A 27497-nucleotide genomic window follows, 5' to 3' on the forward strand; every position below is an offset into this window, starting at 1 on the left:
AATAAAATCATATATAAATAAAATTAGTTAGGTTTTTTTGTGGGGACAGATAACAGACTCTCAATTTTCTCCCAGTAGTGAGTGAGAATAGTTTGGTGAAGATACTTGTAGTAGGAATAAGGAAATGAGAATTTTTGATTCATAGCCATTGATACCTAGGAAAAGCCTAACAGGAATGTACCAAAAAGCTGAAAACTAGGTAGAGTCAGATTTCATGGAACTGGAGCACAACTTAAAGTCCTATACAGCAGAAACTAACACAACATTGTAAAGCAATTATACTCCAGTAAAGATGTTAAAAAAAAAAATCAAGTCACAGAAGACTAAAAACAATGTAATACCATTTTTAGAAAAACTCAGAAGCAGGTAAAATAAAATTATATTAAAAAAAAAAAAGTCCTAGAGACGCCACAGAAAGTTTGTGGATCTTCACAATTAACTATTTATTGACATTAGGCTAGTAGCTGGACTCACAGAAATAAAATTTACATTGTAATCCAATATACTTGTAATCTTTATGTGTAAAAAAAACTAAAGTAAAATTTTTATGAAACAGTTCTTAACCCTTACATGTGTGATGAAATCTGCAATTTTTTTCCTCTACTTGACTAAAATATCTGGTCACAATCCACTAAATTGATTTTATGATCCACAAATGGCTCACAAACTGCTGTTTGGAAATCATTAGCCTGTCAGCTCCATAAAGTCAGGACCATTTTGTTTTGTTTTCCTTGCTGGATACTCACAGGTATAGAGCATGACTCACAGTAGGCTCATATTTGTTTAATGAATGGATGGATTAGCATGAACTTACATTTTTTATTTTTTTGTGTTATCTCCTCCTTCTGATGCCATCTGTGTGCTTTACCCTGCTGTCTGCCTACTTGACCTCATAGCTTCAGCTTACTCATAACTTGACAGTAGTTCACTCATGGCTTAGTATGAATTAGCATGATTCTTCAGCTTATGTTTCCATTGCAAAGTGTCATATTCTCATTATATTTCCCAGTTTATTTTCTTAAGAAGAGGGCATCTGGTGGTTCCAGCCTGGCCTAGTTTGGGCAGATGCTTTTGTCGTCCAGGTGTCCTTTACCTGATGTCCCTGATCTTGTCAGCCTTCCTGGGGGAGCCAGGGCATGCAGAGGAGTCAGGAAAGAAGTCTAGAGCAAAGATTGTGACAGTATCTTCATAAGGGGATGGGAGCAAGCCAGGCTATGTAATAGAAATGTTTAGTTCAATATCAAAAATGACTTGATAAAGAGAAACTTCTATAGAGGGCTTTTGATGTGTAAGACAGTATTATTGTGGTTGTATGTTGTGAGGACTAAAAAGAAATAAAAATATGCTTAATTTGGTTAGGCTGTTTTGGTTACAAGAAACAAAGATTCACTTAGAGCACCTTAAAGGCAAAAGAGGTTATTGATCTTCATGAAATTGTACCTAAACCTGCAAAGTGGTCTCTATCTGGTCTCTTCCTGTCTGCCTCTCCTGCCATGGGCTTACTCTTTCTGTGAGACTCTTTATTGCTGCCCCTGTTCTCTCAACCTCTGGTGCTGCGCCCCCCTTTCTGTCTTTCTGCACCTTCTCCTCTCTCCCTCTCCCTGCCTCCCTTCTTTCCTTCTCTTCCCTCTTTCTCCCTCTCCTCCCCTTCTCCCTCCTTGCCCTTTTCTCTCCCTCCCTGCCTCTTCTCTGCCCTTCTCTTTCCTCCCCTTCAACTTGCCTCCTTTGTATCTGCCTTTGTTTTTTGACTACAGGATTAATTATTTTTAAGGATTTTTTCGGTGTTTGTTTTCTCCATTTCTCTCTTACCACTTAGCAGTTTCCTAGTACTCTGCTGTTCTTTATATATTTTTCCCTACATTAAATTCTGTTATAACTTTGTTTTGTATGTGGCCTGACATCACCTGACTTCTTATCAAAACCTTTCAGCCCCACTGCTAACTGCCCACTTTCCTTGGTATTTGTTAATTGAAAGAAAGAATTTGACTGGTCTAGCTCATTTTTTTGGACTCAAGCATAGCACGAGCTCTTGTCCAGAAATGGACTGGACTTTTTTGGGTCAGGTGCTCATTCTTGTTCTGAACGTCTAATTAGACAGTAGAGAGAGAGGATAGGCACATGGAAGGGAGTGAGGGAGAGAGAGAAAGATATGAATATATAAATGTGTTGGAGGTACTGAGTGGGTTTCTTTTACATGGCCCTGAGTATATTTCACCTCTGGAATTCAGGGTCCCTGCACTTAAGCTATACAATCTGATTAGTGAAATATCACGAGTACACTAGAAAAATGTACATAGTAATTGCCAAATGACTACAATAATTTCATAGGGATTCAGAGAAGCATCTGTGTGGGGGAAATATTGAAAAAAAAGTTTTTTCTCTTTTATTTTTAGTCTGACCCTTTTCACACTCTCCATTTATAATATAAGGAAATCGGTACAGAAAATTGAAAGTATTGTGGATAATTCTCTTTTGCACGTGCACATATTTGTATGCGTGTGCTGTTCTCCCACGGGACAACCTCTAAGCTCCCCCACACTAAACACACACACACACACACACACACACACACACACACACAAACTATGTGTTGCCTTGCTTTCAAGGCCACATATAGTTGTGGAGTTGCTGCTTTAGCGAGAGTCAAGAGCTGGCTTGGTAAAAGTCTTAAGGAGTGGAGGAAATGAAGAGGAAGAGGAGAAGGAGAGAACAGAAGGAGGATAAGTATGAGGGTAGAGGGAGATAGTTAATTACCTTGAGTGCTGATTACAAACAGTATTAGTCTCCTAATATTGATTTATGATTATTAGAAAGTGTACCTATATCTGGCATATAGGCAATAAAAGTATTAACTTTAAAGGTATTCATTGTGATAAAGTACATTAATATTTTAAGAATATATTAAAAATTAGAACATTAGAAGAAAAATCCTAACCTATTTTCCTGTGATTAGCTATTAATTCAGTTTAACTATCTTCAGTGAGATCCGTAATACAGTTTTAATAGAAACTTCCTATATCCTGTATGTGTAGGTATGTGAGATTTTGACAACCAGCCTAAGATAAAGTTAAATATAACTTCATACCAGTATTATGTTTTTGTGAGTCAGCATGTAAGGGCATACCTCCTTTTATCCAAGAGTATGTGTCTCTAAATAGAAACTCTGGAGAAAGCTGTAGGAGAATTTAATATTTAAAGAAATGCTTCTGTGGGATGAAAAAAATTTACAAAGAAAATAAGTCCCCTGTTTGTGAATTCAAATTTTAATAAATTGGATTGCTTAAAGTAAGATATAATTTAAAATGATGATTTTTTTGTGTATATATTCTCAGTGATTCCTGTTTGAACTTTTATAGGAATCCATGGGAAAGAGCTATGATGGGAGAGCTTATGTTATCACCGGCATGTGGAACCCCAATGCACCAATATTTCTGGCACTTAATGAAGAAACCCCAAAAGGTGAATTTTCTTAAAAAATTCCTTATTATTTACTTTAAAATTTACATTATGGACAATTTTGTTTTGCCATGTTTAAAAAAATCCTGGTGCTCATTTTAAATGGAATTATTCTTGTTTTCATGCTTTATACATCTATGGGGAAAACCTCCACTATTCAAAAGAAAGCCCCTTGATGATATGTGGATTAATTTTATTACATTATGTTAAGAAAGTATTTGGGCTTTGTGTTTCATATGTCATTATAGAGTTGCTTTATTTAAGGGCGAAATGATGGAAGAATATGAAAGAAATGATGAAGCAAATTCTGGAATTTTTGCATCTCTGATAACTATATTTTAACTTTTTTTCTCTATATTACAGATTACTTATATCTTTCCATTTACTATTATTCATTCCAGTCTTTTGACCTTCGGGAACTTAGTAATGTATATTTAGGATTTCATTTGTGGCAAATACTTTTTTCCAAGTTGTTTACCGTTTCATTTTGTTTAATATGTTAGTGTTGAACAGAATTTATAGATGGTAAGTAGGCTCATTTGTCATTTTTCCCATTGTATTTATTTTTATTCCTACTTTATCCAGATATTGGTTAATTGCCCATGTGGTTTTTTTTTTTCCTCTCCACCATCTGCCTTTAAACTAAAATTTAGTTTTATCTCATGAGTTACAATCTTCTACTAAATGCTTTACTATGATTCAACCAATAATTTATATTGAGAAAATAATGGATCAGCTTGTTTGATCTTTAGTTTTATATTATTTACTTTATACCCACAATAGACTTTTGCTTAAAGACGGGAGCATTAGTGAATACTGATATGGAAATATACTATATTAATGAAGAACATTAAATGATAATTATTTTTGAATTTCCTTAATAAAAGTATTTACCAGTTCCATAAATTGCATGCATTTGATCATACATCAAGCTATTTCAAACTGAGGGCTAAAAGAGAGAAAAATAATGATGATTATGTAAAATTTAGCTTTTCATATATTAGGAATAAATAATTTTTACACCACAGTTTGTTATTTCTGGATACAGGCTTGTGAATACCAGTCTGTAAACTTCTTCCTTATAATCATTCAGAAAAGCAACGTGAAAATGGAAAAAATAAGCCAGTTGATAATTTTGAAGTAAAATATAGAAATTTCAAATAATAACTTACAAAAGCACTTTTTACCTGTTCTTAATGTAACACATAGTTCAGTTTCATTTTGTATTTTAATACCTATTTGGTCCTCAATTAAAAATAATATATTTCAGGGACTTCCCTGGTGGTCCAGTGATTAAGGCTCCTCCTTCCAATGCAGGGGTTGCAGGTTCGATCCCTGGTTGGGGAACTAAGATCCCACATGTCATGCAGTGTGGCCCCAAAATAATAATAATAGTAAAAAAATAAAAAAGAATTATGTATTTTAAAAAATACATATTTTAAAATTTATTTGTTCAATGAAAAGAAACTATATAGTACTATATTGCAATAATATTCTAATGCAAAAGATAATGTGTTTTAAATTTAAAATCATTTCATATGCCACACAAAAATGTTGACCTAATTTCTTACATTTTTAAATGGTGTTCTTGAAATTATAAATTACTCAGAGGAGTCATGAATCAAAACTACAAAAGTTGAAGCCCTGAGAGATGAAATGTCTTGGATCTTTTCACTACGTCAAGTTGTATATTGTATTCTGCGTTTTGTTATTTTCTCTAACCCCTCTACTTTATTCCCCTGAGACTTTATAAGGTCCTTAGGTCAAGTACAATGTCTAGAGAATCCTAATTCCTCTTGAATTGGCAGATAGAATGCTTGTATTTAGTACAAATGTAATACATTTTTTGTTGAGTTTAATGATATTAATAGGAGTGTAGTTGATGAGTATAAATGTTGTATAATGGTTAAAAAGACAGTATTGAAGGTTTCTTCTAATGGTGGGCTTGGTTATTTGAACTTTCCTTTAACTGAGAACTGAAAATGGTAGACAATATAAAATTTAAAAATATTTTAAAAACAATGAAGAGGGGTTTCCCTGGTGGCGCAGTGGTTGAGAGTCTGCCTGCCGATGCAGGGGACACGGGTTCGTGCCCCGGTCCAGGAGGATCCCACATGTCGCGGAGCGGCTGGGCGCGTGAGCCATGGCTGCTGAGCCTGCGCGTCCAGAGCCTGTGCTCCGCAACGGGAGAGACCGCAACAGTGAGAGGCCCGCGTACCACACCAAAAAAAAAAAAATAATAATAATAATGAAGAAGTGACAAAATGATATGGAATAAACAAACCAGAGTTTCAAAAATCCCAGTGAATTTCAAGCAGGGTAAATAGAATAAAATGAAATCCATATTTCAACCTATCATAGCGAAACTGAAGAAAAGGAATAGACACTGGTCTAGAAAGTCTAGATTCAAATTAGAGGAAGTCTATGGTAAAGAAAACATTTTAAATAGTAACTGAAATTTTGACTGATAACAGTATACTGTTGTCTAAAAGCACTTGCCAGGACTCTGATATATATTTTATGTATATAAAATATATATACATACTATAAATATGTAGTGTGTATATATACTCTCTCTATATAGAGTATATATGTGTATGTGTACTCTGTATGTTATATATAGAGAGAGTATATATAGTGTATTTTATATGTTATATATAGAGTATATATATATGAAAATTACACATTAGAGCTTCGGTCAATGATTTTCCTGATGGTTAATATGTATTATGGACAATGAGGGTACTGACAAATCTCTGGGGACTTCCCTTAAAGCATACAACATTGAAATATTAATAACATTTTCCCAAACAAATTTAACATAATGAAGGTTGAGCATCTCTTCTGATTTGACAGTCCTTCCCATGCAACTCATCAAACAGACCTAATAATTTCTAGTATCTCTTTTTATAAAATGAAAGGGCAGATCTTTGTGATTTTCCAGGTTTTTTTTTTAAACCTGAAAGATAGTGTAAAAGACATTCTGAAATTTCTATTTTATTTATTTTTTTATATTAAGGGCCTGATTTTGAGAAGGAGAAATTAAAGTTGTCAGAGGAGATTTGGACATTTGATTAAGGTGGGATCAGGAGTGTTGAGAAACATACTTGGGAAGCTTGGTTACCTATTTAATCTAAGTGACAATAAAACATTTAAAATTAAACATAGCAGGTAACAGGAGTATAAAGAACCTTAATCCAGGCTTCCCTGGTGGCGCAGTGGTTGAGAGTCTGCCTGCCGATGCAGGGGACACGGGTTCGTGTCCTGGTCTGGGAAGATCCCACATGCCGTGGAGCGGCTAGACCCGTGAGCCATGGCCGCGGAGCCTGCGCGTCCGGAGCCTGTGCTCTGCAACGGGAGAGGCCACTACAGTGAGAGGCCCACATACCGCAAAAAAAAAAAAAAAAAGAACCTTAATCCTTTAACTTTGTTTTCTTAAATAAGTAATAATAAAGCTGGCATAAAACACAGAAAATTTCTACTGCAGATAAACGAGTGTACATGACCGTGGCGGTGGATATGGTAGTCACGGAGGTGGTGGAGCCTGTCCGCTTTCTCCTGGAGACAGTAGTACGCGTGTACCCTGCAAACGAGCGATTTTGGTATTTCAGCAGAAAGACTTTCACGGAGACTTTCTTCATGAGGTTGAAACAGGTAAGACCTTAATTTCTTCTCACATAATACATTTTTTCCACCATTTTTTCTTTAATGCCAACATAATTTCTTAAATAACAATAAAAAGCAATAGAATTCCTCAGATAATCAAATATTTAGAGTCAACTAACAGAGTATTTGAAAAATCCATATGTAGGTAATGTCAGTTGAAAAAAAACAACTAGTAATAATTATGTAGACATTTGTTTTAGAAATGTGTGTAATGTGTACCTGTAAAGTATCAACATACTTAATAGAAATAACGAATCTATATCTAAAACAACTTTTCTTCCTTTTATATACAATTACATAAAACCAAAAAGGGCACAGAAACATCATATCTTTATAAATAATAGTAAAAACATTATGAAGTAATACATGACTAATTGTTATAGTTATTTCTACCTATATAATATTATGTGAAGGTGGTGTTTGACTTATTAGTAAGGTTATAAAATTATTTTAATATTAAATGAACAAAATTAGGGTTTCTGTGAAGTTCTTAAATTAGGCAGTATTAATAGGTAAAACATACTTTTTGTTATGTAATGAAGGAAGAAGGTAACAGTGAAAAATAATTTGAATTCTAGTAGTGTCCATTTTATGAAATCAGAGTAAAATATTCTATTTGAGTGATGTAAATCCTTTTCATCCTGTTTAGTGCTCCCTCTCTCCCAAGTTTAAAAAATGCTTGTTGCTTCGTATACTATAATATGCAAAATGTAATGTGGTAAAAGCAAGCATCAGTTCAGTGAACAAATATAGAAGCCACTTAACCATTTTCATATTAAAAAAAACTTGTCATTGCTCAGTTAGGCTTCATATATTAGATGCTTTGAAATTGTTGTGGTTTTCATCTTGCATAAAATTATTAGAGCTGTGGTTTGACACAGCTTTTATTACTGTGTAGACTTTTTTTCTTTCAGTTTTTGTAGCATATTTTGATGAATATAATATGAACAATATTTAAAATTTTAGTGTACTGAGCATATTTTCATGTTTTATTCTGAGATATTTTTCTCCCTTCCTTCTTTCTTTCTTTTCTTTTCTTTTTTTTTTTTTTTGTAGCTTAATTGTTAATGACTGTCAAAGAATTCGTTTGTCATTTTGAGCCAAAGGATTATTCAGAGTTGCATAAGAGTGAATAAAGGAGCTGTATACAAAGTGGTTGTTATCATTCTAGTGACAGTTAATAAATTATTATGCTGTGAATTTTTCTTCCTTGAGACTTGATAAAAAGTTAGCTTCCCCCCTCCCGCCCTGCCCCCCAAAATTAGCTTCATATATATATATATATTTTATATATATATATATATAATATATATATGGCAAGATAAACAAGAGTACTGGAATTTATATATTTATATAAATTTCAAGAATATATTAGAGTGGATTTTTATTATTAAATGTTATTTTCATATTTTTAAAACTACTGATGTTGAGTGACTGAGTGGTAAGTACCATGAGTTAAGAATTTCTTAGTACTAAAACATTAAAAATACTTTTTGAGGCCATTTCATGTGAAATAAAAAGATTAAATTAGATTCACTTGTAATATTCAGCTCCAATAAATGTGAGACTGATTTAAATGAATAAGAATCAGATAAGAACATGGTTTCTAACTTTAGTGGTATAATTTAATCTCTTTAGTAGATATTGTGTTAGTCTGTTTATTATTATTTTTATTTCTTCTTGAGTCATTTTTGGTGATTTGTGTCTTTCAAGGAATCTTCAGTTTAATCAAGGATATTTAATTTATTGCTTAAAATATTACCTTTTTATTTTTAATGTTTTTAGGATCTGTAGGATCTGCTTTTATTTCTGATATTGGTAATTTATATATTCTCTCTTGTTTTTTGTTTTATCAGCCTAGCTAGAGGTCTATTAATTTTACTGATTTTATTCCCCCCCAGAGAAACAGATTTTGGGTTTTTGGGTTCATTGATTTCCCTATTGTTTTCTGTTTTATCTTCTGTTTGATTCCTTTTGCTTTCTTTTTTATTTCCTTTTTTTTTTCTGCTTTGGATTTAACTTGTTTTTCTAGTTTCTTCATATGAAGATTATATCACTGATTTTTTAAAAACTTTTTTTCCTAATATCTTTTAATTTTTAAGGTTATAACTTTCCCTCTAACTTCTCAGAGTTGTTAAAAGAAAACTCTGTTTCCTTTACTACTATTCATACCACTTCATTTCTGACACCAGATGGGTGAGTGTTTTTCCTATAGCAATTAATTCTCCAATTGGACACCAATTGGATGGCCTACAATACAATTATGACCTGGAGTAGGCACATACCCCACAGGTTAAGGGCTCAGTTCCACAAGACTGTGCCCCTCCTCCTTACTTCAGACACCAGTTACAGGTCCAGGTTGTCACCTGTGTTTCTGACCAACCAGCTATAACTTGGAGGTTCCCACAACTTCCTCCTCAAGTTTGATAATTTGCTAGAATGACTCACAGACTCAGGAAAACAGTTTACTTAGTAGATTACCAGTTTATTATAAAAGGATACAGCTCTACAACAGCCAGCTAGAAGAGATGCACAGGGCAAGGTATGGGGGAAGGTGTATGGAGTTTCCATGCCCTTTACAGGCTCGCCACCCTCTCAGTACCTCCATGTGTTCGCCAACCCAGAAGTTCTCTGAACACCTAAGTTAGGGTTTTTTATGGATGCTTCATTCTGTAGGCACAATTGAGTAAATCACTGGCTATTAGTGATTAACTCAAGTACCAGCTCCTTTCCCTTCCCTGGAGGTTGGGGGAGTGGGGCTGAAAGTTCCAGCCTTCTATCATGTGATTGATTCCTTTAGCATCCATCTCCCCCCCCACCGGCCCCCCCATACCCTCAGGGGCTTTCCAAAAGTCACCTCTAACAAAATTCAAGTGTGGTTGAAAGAAACTCATTAGGAATAACAAAAGATGCTCCTTTTACCTTTATTGCTCTGGAACTATTTCAGAAATGGGATAAAAACCAAATACTACAACAAAAGATGTTTCTTTCACCTTTATTGCTATGGCACTGTTTCAGGAGCCAGGATGAATACCAAAATATATATTTCTTATTATATCACAGTATCACAGTTGTCATGATGAATAAATATGAATTCATGTAAGGCCCTTTAGGACAGTGCTTGTCACCGGGTACATGTTCAGTAAATGTTAGCTATTATTGTTTTTATTAATGTTAATTAATACTTGTTTGTCTTCTATCTAGTTTCTATTCTTTTTGGGCAGAATCCTTTGTTTCTTAAGCCTAAAATAAATGAATGAATAAATGAACCAATAAATGAATAACTAACTCTGGTAGTAAGGTCAGGATTTTGGAGTGTGGTAAGGCAGAGGAGGGCATTTTAGTCAGAGACAAGAGTTGAGTCAGGTCATAGAACTCTGATGTAACATGATACGTTCAAGATCTGTAGGAAATTAGATATTGCCGAAGCATCAGTGGGCATGGTGGGTAATTATTCCGAACAGGTAGGTCATTACCATGCTTAGTCCTTTATCCTCAGGTTGGGAGAATTTTAAACTGTGAATGACACTATATTTATAATTGGGAAAGGTCACTCTGACCGTAGTGAAAAAGATATATTGCTATTGGAGGCAAATAAATATGAAGTAAGAAGGCTATTGTGGCCAAGATGAGAAATGATGGCGTGAAGAAAGGCCGTGGCAGTGGGGATAGTAGAAAAGATGAATTTGAGAGGCCTTAGGGAAGTAAGAATCAAGATCTGGTGTTTGATGTGACGTGAGGTTGAGGGAAAACAAGGGGTCTAGGATTACTTTCAGGTGACTGGGTGGTTGTTGATCCTTTTGATTGAGGTGTTACAGAGTCCAAGCTTTCTCCGCTCGCTGCAGTGAATCGGGGACGAGGTGTTGAGGCAAGGAATACGACTTTATTCAGAAAGCCGGCAGATGGAGAAGATGCCAGGCTAGTGTCTCTGATAAACCATCTTATCGGGGTTTGGATGCCAGCTTCTTTTATAGCACAGAGAGGGGGAGGAGATGAGTAAGTAAAGTCAAAAGGCCATAAGTTTTGCAAATACCCTGTGGAATGGCCAGCCTCCATGAGGGGATGTGTTAATTTCTTCTTCTTTCTTGAGACATCCACAGGTGGGTGGGGTGAGGTTGTCTCCCTTTGAACTGAACAGAGGCACTTCAGTTTAACATTCAGGCAGAGGGGCAGGGTTCCCTGAGGCAGGCCATTATGTATGATTATAATAACAAAAGCAACAAAAAGCAAAGGTTAAAGTCAAAGAAACCGATCGAACCTGGAGTCCCATTTAGCTTTTCCCTGTTACAGAAATAGACTTTCAAGGAGAAATGTTTCGAGACTCATGAGGAAAGCTAGCGGAGTTTCAGTTATGCTGAATTTCACATTTCTGTGGAACTTTTAGGTTTAGTAAGCAGTTAGATATTTGTATCCTAAGCTTGGGAAATAAAGATTTTAAAAGTGGTTAAAGCTTGAGAATTGTGACTAGGAGTAGGTGGCCAAGTGTTGAGTGGGGAGACATTGAAGATTGGTATAGGAAGAGGATTGAGCCAAGTGAATGTAGAAGGATAAGCGCAGATCTAGGGGTAAAATCACAAGAGCACGAGGCCAGGAATGGCGAGGGAGGAAATTGTTTCCTGCAGGAGAGAATGCCTTAAGCATCAGGTACTTCAGGAAGGTTAGCTAAGGATTTGATTGGTAAATAAGAGACAAAGATCTTAGACTGTAAAACTTGGACAATTTCAGAGGAGTAGTGGGGCGGAAGTTAGACTGCAGTTGATTGAGGCTTGAATGGGAGACAAAATGTCATAATTCACCTCTGCAACTGGGAACAAAAGAGAAGCTGGGTACAAATCCAAAGTATTAGGGTACACTTTATTTTATATACAACTTTTATATACAAAGTTAGAATTTTAGAAAATTCAGTCTCTCCTTCTATTTTTCCTGGGTTTGGAAGTCAAACCCTCTGCTAGTGATTTGGCTGAATGAATACCCATCAAAATATGGAGTCAAGTGCTGAAAACCTTTTGTTGCCAACATTTAGAGGAATGGCATAGCAGATATTTTGAAAGTGAACTAATTTCTTTCTTCAGAAATAGTATAGTTAAGAAAGTATGTACAAACTGGCAACTAGTAGATAAAAAAGTTCTGGAGGTCTAATGCACAGCTTAGTGATTGTAGTCAGCAGTCTAGTGTGCCCTTTTTCCACGGGTTTCTCAAGGGTTGATTCAGTCAACCATTAATCAGTCTGTGGATCAGTCCATGGATCAGTTCCTGGTTGGTTGAATCTGTGGATGCAGAACCTGCAGATACATAGGGCCAACTGTACTATGTCATTTTATATAAGGGACACAAGCATCCATAGATTTTTGTGTCCATGGAGGAGTCCTGAATCCAATCTTTCCATAGATACCAAGGAATGACGGTACTGTATTATAAATTTTAAAGTTGCTAATAGACTAGATCATAATTGTTCTCACCACAAAAAAGAAATGATAATGACGTGACATGATAGAGGTGTTAGCTAATGCTACAGTGGTAATCGTATTGCAGTATATAAATGTATCAACACGTTGTATACTTTACACGTGTTACTTTAACATTATACAATGTTATATGTCAGTTATATCTCAATAAAAAAGAAATTATGCATCACTTGATATTTTCTTTTTTAAAAAAATTTATTAATTCATGGGAGGACTTTCAAAACAGCTGAAAGCAAAATTAGAATTTTGGAAGGTTCTGCTCCTTCAAATTTTATGTGCTTATTATTATTCTGTCATTTCAAAGTGATTTTTAAAATGACAGTTTTGAAGTACCCCAAAATGAATTCATATTGAAGATACTCATAACTTTAAACTATAGTGACATCACCTGTTGCTACACTAATAAATTGCCTAAGAAGTAATTTGATGAATTATTATTTCTTCCTTTTCCTATTACTGAAAATAAATGCTGTGAGTCCCATCATAAGATGTTTATTGGCAGGATTCTTTGATAGGAAAGTTATAACCTTTGTAGTAGTGTTTTTGTTTTGTTTTATAATTTTTAAAATCATAGAATAATTTTATATTCTTCTGGTTGTATTTTGCCTAAAGAACGATAAGACATTTAGGTGTTACCGCTTACTTTCAGATTTGCTTTGTATTGTACTATAGGGTGTATCTTACAATGAGACTACATCAAAGGAAATAAAATTGAATAAAGCAGTATTTCATTCTGGGTACTGAAATGAGAATAGGTCAGTTATTATAGGCCTTCATTGAAAACTTGAGGAGTTATTAGTTGATTGAAAAGGATTTATTGTGAAAAATTAGTATTTAAAGATTTGAAATTGTAAGCCAGAAAGGAGAGAATCCTTATGTACATAAACTCTTTTGCAATGCATTTAAAAAGTAATATGCAGTTGTTAAGAAAAGCAAGATGGCAAGCACAGTGACTTGGGATCCTTTCATTAAGTATTAGCTTTCCTTTCCCTTGTCTTTCATTTGTGGAGTTTAAGAAATTACACGTTACTACATTACCAAGGCCACATTACCAAGTGGCCTATTAGTGAGGAATAAATGATCCTCGTTATCTAAAGACTTTTAGTGTGTTGAAGATTTAATAAATAAAACAAAAGGCTTATCACCTGGAGAAAAATATGACAAGGAAGAGCTACTTGGGTATGATGGGGAAGTAGCAACCTAATTGATATTTAATAATGAAATTTTGCTTATTTCATAGTCAGATATACTTACTTTAGGTCCAGATAATATTCTTGTACTTAAGACTATGGTGTTACTCTTAAAATACTACTTGTTTGAAATTTTGAAATGAAATTATTTTCTATGGACAGAGGTACCTGCTTTTGTTCACAGTAATGGTGTGCAACATTTTTAGCTGTGTTGTTCTTCATAAAAGTATTTTCTACTTTTTGCTTGTGCCAAAATGTAGTAAAAATTGATAACAGCAGTTATGTTAGGCATAAAAGAGTAGAAGCATATGGAGATGGGAGCTTGGAAAATGCAGCACTTAACTTCATTGAACTCAGTGATCTTTTATTTTATAAATTAGGCATTTATGAATACTATAGAGTTTCAAGAAAAATAGGAGCAGATTTAGCTGCTTAGATGAAGTTAGTGTAAAATAGAGTTCATTTGTCAAGGGGGTCAGCCGAGTCAGCAGCATTGAAAACATGTAGGGGGTGGTTCTTGAATTCTTGCTTAATTTGGGGATGTGTGATAAACTACAAAGAACAATTTGAGGCAATTATAGAGAAAAAACAGTGTTATGAAAAAAGAAATGCTTATATAATATTCATTTTAAAGATACTCTTAAGAAATGTTGTTTACATTAGATTAGTTTAGGAAATCCAGAACATTTTGAGGCCAGCACAACATGTTTTAGTGTAGATTGACATTTCTTCAGATACAAAGCACATGTTGTAGAATTAGTAGGGTTTAAATAATTTAAATAATTTCTATTAGCATATCTGATTATCATGATGAACAAATTTTCTGAAAAAAATGTGTTGCTGCTTATTATGGAGATTTTTAAACTCTAATAATAATAACAAATTAAGTTATGTTTAGTTATTGGAGCATCTGACCTAAAAAGACATAGTGAAATTTACATTTGATTGAGAAGGACTCACCTATTCCAGTGTAGATACATAGTGTATGTGGGTTAATAGTATTCCTGAATTTTTTTTTCATGTCTAAAATTCTATGCCATTTGAATTAGTGAATTATAAAAAGTTTTTAGCACAAATAATTCCATGACTGTTGTAGTCAAGTTAATTCAAAGTTAATTTATAATATCTATTGTAGTGGCACAGCAAAGATAAGATATTTAAAATACAACCTTATCCCCAAAGGAACTTTGTGTCACCTCCTATTAATAAGGAAATATATAAAAATTACCATTTTACTAGGAGGGCTATGATAAATACTAGGTGAAAATAATGTACAGAATGCTGTGGGGTTTAGAAAAAGGAGGGACAATAGTAGTAGAATGACACAAAGTTATGGTTAAAAGGAGTTCCTTTGAGGGTATATGTGAGTCATTTTCTGTGATCACAGCAGAGAGGGAATATTGTAGGGGTGGAAAAAATTTCCCTTCTTCCCTTTTAGATTCTTTGGCTTGTCTAATATTTAAATAAATATAAGACAGATTAATAGGAGGAAAATTTAATTATGTACATATGGGAGCACCATAAAGATATGAAGACACAAAAGGTTGCTGGTAATTGAAACTTACATACCATCCTGAGCCAAAGAAAGGGGAGGGATCTATGGATACAAAGGAGAGGAAGGCCATTCACAGGAAGCGAGAGGAGATGTTTGGAAAACAAAGGTTGCCCTGCTGTACAGGTGAGTTTCTTAGGTAAGAAGCTATCTCTGGTAATAGCTCTCTTCCTTTGCTCTGTAAATTTAGGCAAGTGAGGGAGAGGTAAAAGAGCTTTCCTGAATCTGCTAGGTTTTGATTGTCTTTAGCTCAAAATAGTAATCCTTATGCTTGTCACTGAACTCATGTTTGGCTGCCCGCCGGCTCGAAAGCCAAGCTCGAAAGCCAATACTCGCTCGAAAGCCAATACTCGTTTAGAAAGGAAAGGTTGCTTTATTCAGGAGGCCGGCAACCTGGGGAGAAGGCAGACTCATGTCCAAGAACCAACTCCTAAGATTCTGCTTGACCATGAAAGTTTTTTAAATGGAGAAAGGGGAAGTTAATCACATTTAATCATTTGGGGAGGGGATCAGAGTCTGTATTATCTTCCACTGTGTCCAGACTTTCTTCTGATTGGTTGGTGGTGAGGTAACAGGGTGGTGTTCCAGGAATCTGGTGCTCTACCTGGGTGGGGGGCCATAGTTCCTGCTGAAGAACTCAAAGATATGTTGTTATGTATATTCCTTGAGGAGGAACCACGTCTCTGTCCCATGCTGCACTGTTGTTTCTTGACTGTTCCTCATTTGTTTCTGCATTCCCATGCTTGCCTAATTAGTAACTGTTTGAGTCTTCCCTTTGGTACTCTGGGAAGATCTGGGAGGCTGAATGAAGCTTATTTCCTACAAACAAGAAATGGGGAACACGGAAAGGATTTGTACCCTGGAGCAGCGGTCCCCAACCTTTTTGTCACCCAGGACTGGTTTCGTGGAAGACAGTTTTTCCCCGGACTGGGGTGGGGGTGGGGGGATGGTTCACGTGGCAATGAAAACGATGGGGAGTGATGGGTAGCGGCAGAGGGAGCTTCGCTCACTCACCCATTGCTCACCTTCTGCTGTGCGGCCCGGCTCCTGACAGGCTGTGGACTAGTACGGGGATTGGAGACCCCTGCCCTAGAGGGCCCCACAGGGTCCTGCTTGGTTTCATGCTAATGTGGCATATTTTGGGGTGACAAATTCTGCTCCCCTGCAGTATATTTTAGCATGTAAGATACTGTCTGTGCTATCACTTTGTAGACTGTAAAGTGACACAAAAGGGTAACCCCAAATATTAATGATTTGATTCTGATAGTAGGCATGAGGCTAGTTCCCATTCTGTCATTTGGTAGTTGTGTCCATGAGCTTCAGCTCCAAATTTACAAATGGAGGTAAACATAATACCTACCATGTAGCGTTGTTTGCTCATTTACTTATTAATTAAATCAACATTTATTAAGTGCCTGCTCTGACAGATTACTATTGTAGATGTTGGGGATATAGTGGTAAATGCTGCAGATGAAGTCCCTGCTTCATGAAGCTTACATTGTATGTATGGAGGATACATGGAGGGGACAGACGGGCAGGCAAACAAATGGCAAGATAGCAGATAGTAACAGAGTGCTATGATGACTTGGTGGATATTGGGTGGTCAAGGAAGAAAGTGATATTTAAATGTCTAAGGTCTGAGTGACAAGAGGGGACTTAACCAAATGAAGATCTGGGAAAAAAGACCTTTCAAGGAAAAAAAAAAAAAAAAAGACCTTTCAAGGGATGAGCTTGGGTTGTTGCCAGGATTGAATGCTTGCTATCCTTATTGTTATTAACATAATTATTTGCCCAGAAAGATTTCTAGAAGAGCACTAGAATAGGATGTGGAAGCCACTTTTGCTTCTTAGTTATTCTTCGTATTGTACCACAGGTTAGACTATCTCATGCCTCAAAGTGTTATATCATCTAACAGCACAAAACAGTACCAGAAGTAACACTTCCATAGCACTTACTATGTGCTGAGCACTGTTCCAAGTACTTTACCTGTTTTTTGGGTCTTTTTTTTTTTTTGCATCTGCTAGGAATAAAATTTACCTTCAGAAAAGAGAAGTCTCATGAAACAGGCGAGAAGGGTGTTAGGGTGGAAGAAATTTTCCTCTACTCTTTTAGGTTCTTCTGGCTGGCCTAAGAATTACATTGACATGAGATAGATTAACAGGAGAAAATCAAACAAAAGTTTAGTAACATGTATACATGGTAGAGACCCAGGAAAACTGAGTAATTCTCCAAAATGGCTGAAGCTCTTCCTTCAATACCATCTTCAGTTGAAGACAAAAGAGGATGTTGGGGGTAGTGTTTTGGAACTTCAGAGGGAAAAAAGGCAGTTCACATGGAGATGGAAAAGAAAATATTTGGTAAATAGATGTTTGCTGGGCCATGCAGAGACAATGGGACACAGAATGGACTGTGATCTCTAGGCCCTGCTGAGTTTCCCCCATCACACCTAGCCCATATCCTTTGCAGACATCTCTTACTGCAGCTCTATTCCAGGAACAGGCCCTCTATCTAAATTTAGGCAGTTAGGGGGAAGGTCAAAGATTTTTCCTGAGTCTTTTTGGCCTTGATTTGTTCCATCTCTAAATAATTTGCATGCCAAAGAGACATTTTGGGGTGGCAAGTTTTGCTCCCTTACAAGGGGAAGTTATAGAGAAATGAGAGGCAGAGTTGTAATGTCCAAAAGACCTAAAGTAAGACTGGAGGTCAAGTGTTAAGGGGGAGGAAAAGCTCCTCTCTTGACAAGTCTGTTCTCCAAAGCCTATCATCCTGTTTTGTGTTTTCAGTCAAGAGATAGTTTAGAGGGAGGAGCCTTGTCTGAAGAAAAGGGTAGGTTTTAGGGAATGACAAAAGGTCATCACAGTCTTATCTGCTCTCAGAAGCTCCTGTGGCTTGGCCCTTAATAGCGGAAAGTGAGCCACCTCTTCTTTCCTCTCTAGGAGAGCATGAGCCAGGCTGGAAGTAGAAGTAGCTGCCCTTTCTTAGATCTTTTTCCTAGCACAGGCCTCATTTAGGCTTTTTATGGGCTCTGGGCTAAATATAGGTTTAATGTTAAAATAACTTTTTTTTTTATCCTCCTCTCAAATCTCTTCTTTGCTTTCAGGTGCCTTAACATTCCTTTCAGTTGGAGGCAAAGTCTTTTATCAGTTATTAGAGTTAAAAAGCATAAGAGGAAAATTCCCTTTTGAAGATACATGTTGATTTGAACCTATTTAAATCAAAGTATAATCAGTTGGGATGGATAAATTGGGAATTTGGGATTAGCAGATACACACTACTGTATAAATTAGATAAAAACAAGGACCTACTGTATAGCACAGGGAACTATATTCAATATCTTGTAATAACGTATAATGGAAAGAAATCTGGAAAAGAATATATACACACACACACACACACACACACACACACGCATATAAAACTGAATCACTTTGCTGTATACCTGAAACATTGTAAATCAACTATACTTCAATTGAAAAATAAAAAAGTATAATCAGTAAGTTACCAAGAGTAACTATGTGAGTTGAAGGATGTTACTGTGGTAGTTATTTTGCAATATATATTGATATAGTGTATCAGGTCATTATGCTGTACACCTTAAACTTGGTGCATTTTTTCTAAGTTGTCCAATTAATATGCATAGGGCCATTTGCAGTATTTATTTATTATCCATTTGATGTCATGGGGTCTGTAGTGATATCCACTCTTTTGTTCCTGGTATTGGTAATTTGTATCTTCTTTCTTTTTTGCTTTGGGAATTTAGCTAGAGGTTTATCAATTCATTGGTCTTTGTAAAGAACTACGTTTTGGTTTCATTGATTTTTAATTTTTTCTGTCCCCGGTTTTATTGATTTGTGCTATTATCTTTATTTTCTCACTTCTGCTAGTTTTAGATTATTTTGTGCTTCTTTTCCTAGTTTCTTAAGGTGGAAGTTTAGGTTATTGATTTTTGGATGTCTCACTTGAAATACTTGCAAGCATTTATAGCTCTAAATCTCCCTATGTACACTGTTTAGATGTATCCCACTAATTTTGATTTATTGTATTTTCATTTTTGTTCAGTTCAAAATATTTTCTAATTTGAGCCTTCCTCTTTGGCTTAGATCCATGGAGTATTTAGAAGTGTGTTATTTTATTCCCGAGTATTTGGGGATTTTTCAGATGTATTTCTGTTGTTGATTTCCAGTTTACTTGTATCACGGTCACTAAACATATTATTTCACGTTTAAAAATTTTCTTAAAGTTTGTTTTATAATCCAGGAAATGGTTTGTTTTGGTGAATGTTCCATTTGCATTTGAAAAGAATATGTACTCTGCTGTTATTCGGTGGAGTGGTATATAAATATCAGATCCTGCTGTTGATGGTGTTCAGTTCTTCTATAAGATTGCTGAATTTTTGTAAACTTCTTTTCGTTACTGTGAGAAGAATGTTGATGTCTCCAATTATAAATATGAATTGGTCCCTCTCCTTTCATTTCTTTGAATTTTTTGCTTCATATATTTGAAAGCCTGTTGTTAGGTGCATACACTTACAAGATTCTTATGTGTTCTTGTTGAGTTGATCCTTTCAACATGGTGCAGTGTCCTTCTTTATACGCAGTGATTTTTTTTTTCTTGTTTGGTAGTCTGCTTTGTCTTTTATTAATATAGTCTCTTCAGCTTTCTTTTGATTAGTGTTTTTGTGGTATGTCTTCTAAGCTCATTTTACCTTCAACTTGCCTATGTCACTACATTTAAAGTGGGTTTTTTTGTAGACAGAAAATAGTTGTCTTTTTTTAAACATAATCTGAGAATTTTGTTTTTTAATTGTTTAGGCAGTTTATATTTAACATAAATATTGATATGTTTAAATTTAAGTTTACTATTTTATTATTTGTTTCCTACTTGTTTCTTATTTTACATTTCTTTATTTCTCCTTTGCTGTCATCTTTTGGATTATTTGAACAGTTAGTATTTCATTTTTATTATATTTCTTTATATAATTATTTTAATGGTTGCTCTAGGGATTGAGGTCTTTGTTTCTTAAATATAGCAGAAATGCAATAAAAATTTGGTTGGTTTAAACCTAACCATTTAACTTTCCACCGCTGTCTTCTTCTTCTTTTTTTTTCTATGTTTAATGTAGTAGACAGTTTTACATTTTATTATTTGCTAAATGATTTGAAAATGCACCCGAAATTTGGTTTATGGTTCAAAAGTAATTCTTGAAAACAGTGAATAAAGTAGTTTTATTTTTATAATTTAAATGGATTACAATACAGGTAGATATTAGAGATATTATTTCTCTATCTATGCCTATATTCTTCTTTTTTTTATTTTTAGAATTTTATTTATTTATTTTTATACAGCAGGTTCTCATTAGTTATCCATTTTATACATATTAGTTTACACATGTCAATCCCAATCTCCCAATTAATCCCACCACCACCCCCACCCCTCCACCCCCGCCACTTTCCCACCTTGGTGTCCATACCTTTGTTCTCTACATCCGTGTCTCTATTTCTGCCCTGCAGACTGGTTCATCTGTACCATTTTTCTAGATTCCACATATATGCATTAATATATGATATTTGTTTTTCTCTTTCTGACTTACTTCACTCTGTATGACAGTCTCTAGATCCATCCATGTCTCTACAAATGACCCAATTTCATTCCATTTTATGGCTGAGTAATATTCCATTGTATATATGTACCACATCTTCTTTATCCATTCGTCTATCAATGGGCATTTAGGTTGCTTCCATGACCTGGCTAATGTAAATAGTGCTGCAGTGAACATTGGGGTGCATGTATCTTTTTGAATTATGGTTTTCTCTGGGTATATGCCCAGTAGTGGGATTGCTGGGTCATATGGTAGTTCTATTTTTAGTTTTTTAAGGAACCTCCATACTGTTCTCCATAGTGACTGTATCAATCAATTTACATTCCCACCAACAGTGCAAGAGGGTTCCCTTTTCTCCACACCCTCTCCAGCATTTGTTGTTTGTAGATTTTCTGATGATGCCCATTCTAACTGGTGTGAGGTGATACCTCATTGTAGTCTTGATTTGCATTTCTCTAATAATTAGTGATGTTGAGCAGCTTTTCATGAGCTTCTTGTGCATCTGTATGTCTTCTTTGAAGAAATGTCTATTTAGGTCTTCTGCCCATTTTTGGATTGGGTTGTTTGTTTTTTTTAACATTGAGCTGCATGAGCTGTTTATATATTTTGGAGATTAATCCATTTATTCTTTCCATTACTCTAGGAGGTGGGTCAAAAATGATCTTGCTGTGATTTACATCAAAGAGTGTTCTTCCTATGTTTTCCTCTAAGAGTTTTATAATGTCCGGTCTTACATTTAGGTCTCTAATCCATTTTGAGTTTACTTTTGTTTATGGTGTTAGGGAGTGTTCTAATTTCATTCTTTCACATGTAGCTGTCCAGTTTTCCCAGCACCACTTATTGAAGAGGCTGTCTTTTCTCCATTGTATATCCCGGCCTCCTTTGTCATAGATTAGTTGACCATAGGTGCGTGGGTTTATCTCTGGGCTTTCTATCCTGTTCCATTGGTCTATATTTCTGTTTTTGTGCTAGTACCATATTGTCTTGATTACTGTAGCTTTGTAGTATAGTCTGAAGTCAGGGAGTCTGATTCCTGCCGCTCCTTTTTTTTCCCTCAAGACTGCTTTGACTGTTCAGGCTCTTTTGTGTCTTCATACAAATTTTAAGGTTTTTTTGTTCTAGTTCTGTAAAAAATGCCATTGGTAACTTGATAGGGATTGCACTGAATCTGTAGATTGCTTTGGGTAGTATAGTCATTTTCACAATATTGATTCTTCCAATCCAAGAACATGGTGTATCTCTCCATCTCTTTGTATCATCTTTAATTTCTTTCATCAGTGTCTTATAGTTTTCTGCACACAGGTCTTTTGTCTCCCTAGGTAGGTTTATTCCTAGGTATTTTATTCTTTTTGTTGCAGTGGTAAATGGGAGTGTTTCCTTAATTTCTCTTTTAGATTTTTCATCATTAGTGTATAGGAATCCAAGAGATTTCTGTGCATTAATTTTGTATCCTGCAACTTTACCAAATTCATTGATTAGCTTTAGTAGCTTTCTAGTAACATCTTTAGGATTCTTTATGTATAGTATCATGTCATCTGCAAACAGTGATAGTTTTACTTCTTCTTTTCCAATTTGTATTCCTTTTATTTCTTTTTCTTCTCTGATTGCTGTGGCTAGGACTTCCAAAACTATGTTGAATAATAGTGGCGAGAGTGGACATCCTTGTCTTGCTCCTGATCTTAGAGGAAATGCTTTCAGTTTTTCACCATGGAGAATGATGTTTACTGTAGGTTTGTCGTATGTGGCCTTTATTATGTTGAAGTAGGTTCCCTCTATGCCCACTTTCTGGAGAGTTTTTATCATAAATCGGTGTTGAATTTTGTCAAGAGCTTTTTCTGCATCTATTGAGATGATCATATGGTTTTTCTTCTTCAATTTGTTAATATGGTGTATCACATTGATTTGCGTATATTGAAGAATCCTTGCATCCCTGGGATGAATCCCACTTGATCATGGTGTATGATCCTTTTAATGTGTTGTTGGATTCTGTTTGCTAGTATTTTGTGGAGGATTTTTGCATCTATATTCATGAGTGATATTGGTCTGTAATTTTCTTTTTTTGTAGTATCTTTGTCTGGTTTTGGTATCAGGGTAATGGTGACCTCATAGAATGAGTTTGCGAGTGTTCCTTTCTTTGCAATTGTTTGGAAGAGTTTGAGAAGGGTGGGTATTAGCTCTTCTCTAAATGTTTGATAGAATTCACCTGTGAAGCCATCTGGTCCTGGACTTTTGTTTGTTGGAAGATTTTTAATCACAATTTCAATTTCATTACTTGTGATTGGTCTGTTCGTATTTTCTATTTCTTTCTGGTTCAGTCTTGGAAGCTTATACCTTTCTAAGAATTTGTCCATTTCTTCCAGGTTGTCCATTTTATTGGCATAGAGTTTCTTGTAGTAGTCTCTTAGGATGTTTGTATTTCTGCGCTGTCTGTTGTAACTTCTCCTTTATCATTTCTAATTTTATTGATTTGAGTCCTCTCCCTCTTTTTCTTGATGAGTCTAGCTAATGGTTTATCAATTTTGTTTATCTTCTCAAAGAACCAGCTTTTAATTTTATTGATCTTTGCTATTGTTTTCTTTGTTTCTATTTCATTTATTTCTGCTCTGTTCTTTATGATATCTTTCCTTCTACTAACTTTGGGTTTTGTTTGTCCCTCTTTCTCTAGTTCCTTTATGTGTAAAGTTAGATTTATATTATTCATATTTTATTTTCTTTAGAGTCTAGTATGGTGGTACAAACATTGCAATAATAATAATATTATTATAAATTTGTTCCAGCACTTTGGTTTATGTCCAAAGTATTGTTATATTTAATCTTCTTAATAATTTTAAGGTGGTTTATTTCCATTTTATTGTTATAGATACTGTGACTCAGAAAAGTTAAGTATTTTGTCCAAGAGCACACTCTTATTAGTAGTGAAATTTGAGTTCAGACTCAGATCTATTTGACTCTAAAATTCATGTTTTACCATTAGTCTATTCATTTATTCCACTCATTTGTTGAGTACCTTCTATGTGTCAGGTACCATATTATTTCTGATTGAAAGTCAACATAGGGACAGTCTGAGGTCTGGCTCGGCGGGGAGGTTCAGTGGTGGGACCAGCTGGGAAGATGCCCGTGGCGGTGATGGCGGAAAGTTCCTTTAGTTTCAGAAAGTTGCTGGATCAGTGCGAGAACCAGGAGCTCGAGGCTCCAGGAGGAATTGCTACACCCCCAGTGTATGGTCAGCTTCTAGCTTTATATCTGCTTTATAATGACATGAATAATGCAAGATATCTTTGGAAAAGAATACCACCTGCTATAAAATCTGCAAATTCTGAACTTGGGGGAATTTGGTCGGTAGGACAAAGAATCTGGCAGAGAGATTTCCCTGGGATCTATACCACCATCAGCGCTCACCCATGGTCTGAGACGGTCCAGCCAATCATGGAGGCACTTAGAGATGCCACCTGGAGGCGAGCCTTCTCCCTGGTCTCTCAGGCATATACCTCCGTTATTGCCGACGATTTCGCAGCCTTTGTTGGACTTCCCGTGGAAGAGGCTGTGAAAGGTATCCTAGAACAAGAATGGCAGGCCGACTCCACCACAAGGATGGTCATGCCCAGAAAGCCAGTTGCAGGGGCCCTGGTTGTTTCCTTTAACAGGTTTATTCCCTTTTCAGAGCCTGCCCCCGTTCCACCCATCCCCAATGAACAGCAGTTAGCCAGACTCACTGATTATGTGGCTTTCCTCGAAAACTGACTTATCATTCTGAGTTCAAGATCCACCTTCAGCATCCTGAATACTGACAGAAAAATGTAAAGTTTTTATTTTCAATTTTATTGGATGGATTAAGCACCTCAGCATTCCTTACTGAGTATGTGATAAAATACGTATATAATATAAAATATATTATATATATTTTGTCCTTAAACATGCTGAATGGTTGTTGAAACAATTCTCATTTTGTAATATTTGACAGTTTGGATGGAGCCCGTCAGTATTAGGCAGTCAGTTTATATTTCCTAGTGACTCGTGAAATACAGCTCTCCTACTTCATGTAGAACAGTGGTTGTCAGCTGTTTTCTTCTGCCCCAGCACACTCCCATCTCTACCACAGGTTGATAGTTACAGTGATACGTCTGGGGTTTGAGGAGGACTGTCCCCAGGGGCAGGATCTGAAGTGCCGGGGACTCTAATTCACCCCCTTTGGAGAATATGCTCTTTTTCTCTCCCCTCCTGAGAATCACAAATATAAAATGCTGAGATAGAGCTGAGGAACAAAGGCCATATCCCTAGTAAACCAGCTTGTTAACTTTAGATTTTTTTCTGAGAGTGTGAGTACATCCATTGCTGGCAGTGGAGGGCTTGCCATGAAAATGGGACTTGTTAAAGACATTCATGAGAAGTATTAAGTTGTAATATTTCCTTTCAGAAGAAGGGAAACGTAAGTGTGGAATGCATTGTTTGGGAAAGAAGCGATTAAGTGATACACTTTGTACGACTGTCCTGCAGCCTCTTGGCTGCTTATATTTGGCCCTTGGGTCAAGTTCTGCCCTTTGGAGAAATACTGAACAAGTCTTTCATTTTTTGTTTGACAGCCCTCTGAATATTTGAAGTTGTTTATTGTATCTTCAGGTTAAAACCACCCCCTAGTTCATTTATTCTGCATTTGTTCAGTAAGTATTTAATTGAATTTTTCAACTGTTTTTTCTAAGGTAGTTTCTAGAAGTTTCACTATCCTGTCTTCCTGTGGTTGTGTTCTAGTTTGTCATTGTCTCTTTTAAATTACAAATTTCTTAATTAAATAGAAATGACCTAAAAAAAAAAAAAAGGAAGTCAACATAATCCTTGCGCATATAATGCTTCCTCTCTTCTGGATGAGATAGCCATTAAACAAATAAATATAATAATAAGAATTATGTGTAGTTATATTGTAGTAAGTGCAGTAAAGGAGAAGGACAGGGTTTGCTGGGAATCAAAAACATGGAAACTTCATTTAGCTTCTTTGTAAAGTGACATTAGGAGGTAAGGATCCAGGATTGATGGGAGTTAGCAAAGAGTAGGAGGAAAAGCTGTATTTGCAGAAAGAAAAGAATGTCCCAAGACCTTGAGTGGGGAAAGAATTTAAAGTTCCCAGAGCTGAAACAAGGCCAGAGTGGCTGAAATGTAGTAACAGTCTTTAGGTGTGAGATGAGGCTTGAGAGAGAGGCAAGGTCCAATTTATTTAGGGCTGTGTAGGCTGTGCTAGGTTGGTTAATTGGCTGTTACCTTAATTTTTCCTCCTTAACCAATGGCCATTTAGAATATAAACCATTTATAAGGTGATAAGTGTCTGCTTCGATGAATTAGCTGATGGATATAGCTGGTATCTCTTTACCTCAGAGCAAGGTAGTCAGTCCTGAGAATCCGGCATCACTTGCTTATCTGTCTGCCCTGGAATCTGTGCTGTCTCAGGTTTTTCTGATAAAAGAAATCGAGTTTTCTCAAAATGGTTAGTAGGTTTCATTGTATTGGTTAAAATAATACTAAAAGAACGATACATTTAGACTACTATGTGAAGAACAATATACTTTAAAATTTTTTCTCAACTTCAGACATGCTGTAGATCAAACATGACATGCTGCTCTTCATTTTAGCTCTTTTTAAGGACCACTGAAATATACTATCTTTCAATGTTTTCTTCAGATTCCCTTTTTAAAAAAAAATATTTGTTTATTTGGCTGCGCTGGGTCTTAGTTGCAGCATGTGGGATCTAGTTCCCTAACCAGGGATTGAATCTGGGCCCCTTGCATTGGGAGCGTGGAGTCTTAACCACTGGACCACCAGGGAAGTCCCTTCTTCAAATTTCTAATGTTGGGGCTTCCCTGGTGGTGCAGTGGTTGAGAGTCCGCCTGCCGATGCAGGGGACACGGGTTCGTGCCCCGGTCCGGGAAGATCTCACATGCTGCGGAGCGGCTAGGCCCGTGAGCCATGGCCGCTGAGCCTGTGCATCCGGAGCCTGTGCTCCGCAATGGGAGAGGCCACAACAGTGAGAGGCCCGCGTAACGCAAAAAGAAAACAAAAAACCAAAACATTTCTAATGTTGAAACATGTGTTTATATCTTTCTCAGTCTGAGGGAAAAGGCCATACCAATGCTGGAGATGCAATATATGAGGTGGTGAGTCTACAGCGAGAGTCTGAGAAGGAGGAACCAATCACTCCTACTAGTGGAGGGGGCCCATTGTCACCCCAGGAGGATGAAGCAGAAGAGGGTAAGAAGTGAAATTTATTCAGTTCCCTCTCTTTACATAGCTGCTTTACTTATAATCCTGAACGATGTGTGGTGTGTATGTGTGTGTGTGTGTGTGTGTGTGTGCGTGTGCGTGTGTGCGTGCCTATGGGAGGGATAAAGCGAGGAGTGGTAATTCTCTGTAGTCTCTGCTACTCTTAGACTAGATTCTAGTAGATGCAGAAGAGAATTTGGTCTATTTGGTTCCTTGGTTGAATGCTCCCCAGTCCCACTTATACAACTATTTAAATTTGACAGCCTAACTTTTTTGTCTTGCTTCCTATTTTAAGTACTTTTGAAGTGTTTAATGAGAACTTT

General features: G+C 36.0%; 2 protein-coding genes across 2 annotated transcripts in view; both read left to right on the forward strand.

Moving 5' to 3' along the window:
• LOC309825984 (rab GTPase-activating protein 1-like) overlaps positions 1 to 27497 on the forward strand; it is a 655950-nt gene that overhangs the window by 107149 nt on the left and 521304 nt on the right. The window contains exons 9-11 of the mRNA XM_082659907.1: positions 3357 to 3459; positions 6944 to 7110; positions 27021 to 27162. Coding sequence (XP_082516033.1) covers positions 3357 to 3459; positions 6944 to 7110; positions 27021 to 27162 — 412 coding nt within the window. The remainder of the gene's footprint in view (positions 1 to 3356; positions 3460 to 6943; positions 7111 to 27020; positions 27163 to 27497) is intronic.
• Positions 23988 to 25004, forward strand: LOC309826007 (COP9 signalosome complex subunit 8-like). The gene has a single exon (XM_082659935.1). The coding sequence runs from the start codon at positions 24040 to 24042 to the stop codon at positions 24667 to 24669; it is 630 nt and encodes a 209-aa protein (XP_082516061.1). The 5' UTR covers positions 23988 to 24039; the 3' UTR covers positions 24670 to 25004.

This window comes from Grampus griseus (genome assembly GCF_964374135.1).
Source record: "Grampus griseus genome assembly, chromosome: 1".
Lineage (NCBI taxonomy): Eukaryota > Metazoa > Chordata > Mammalia > Artiodactyla > Delphinidae > Grampus > Grampus griseus.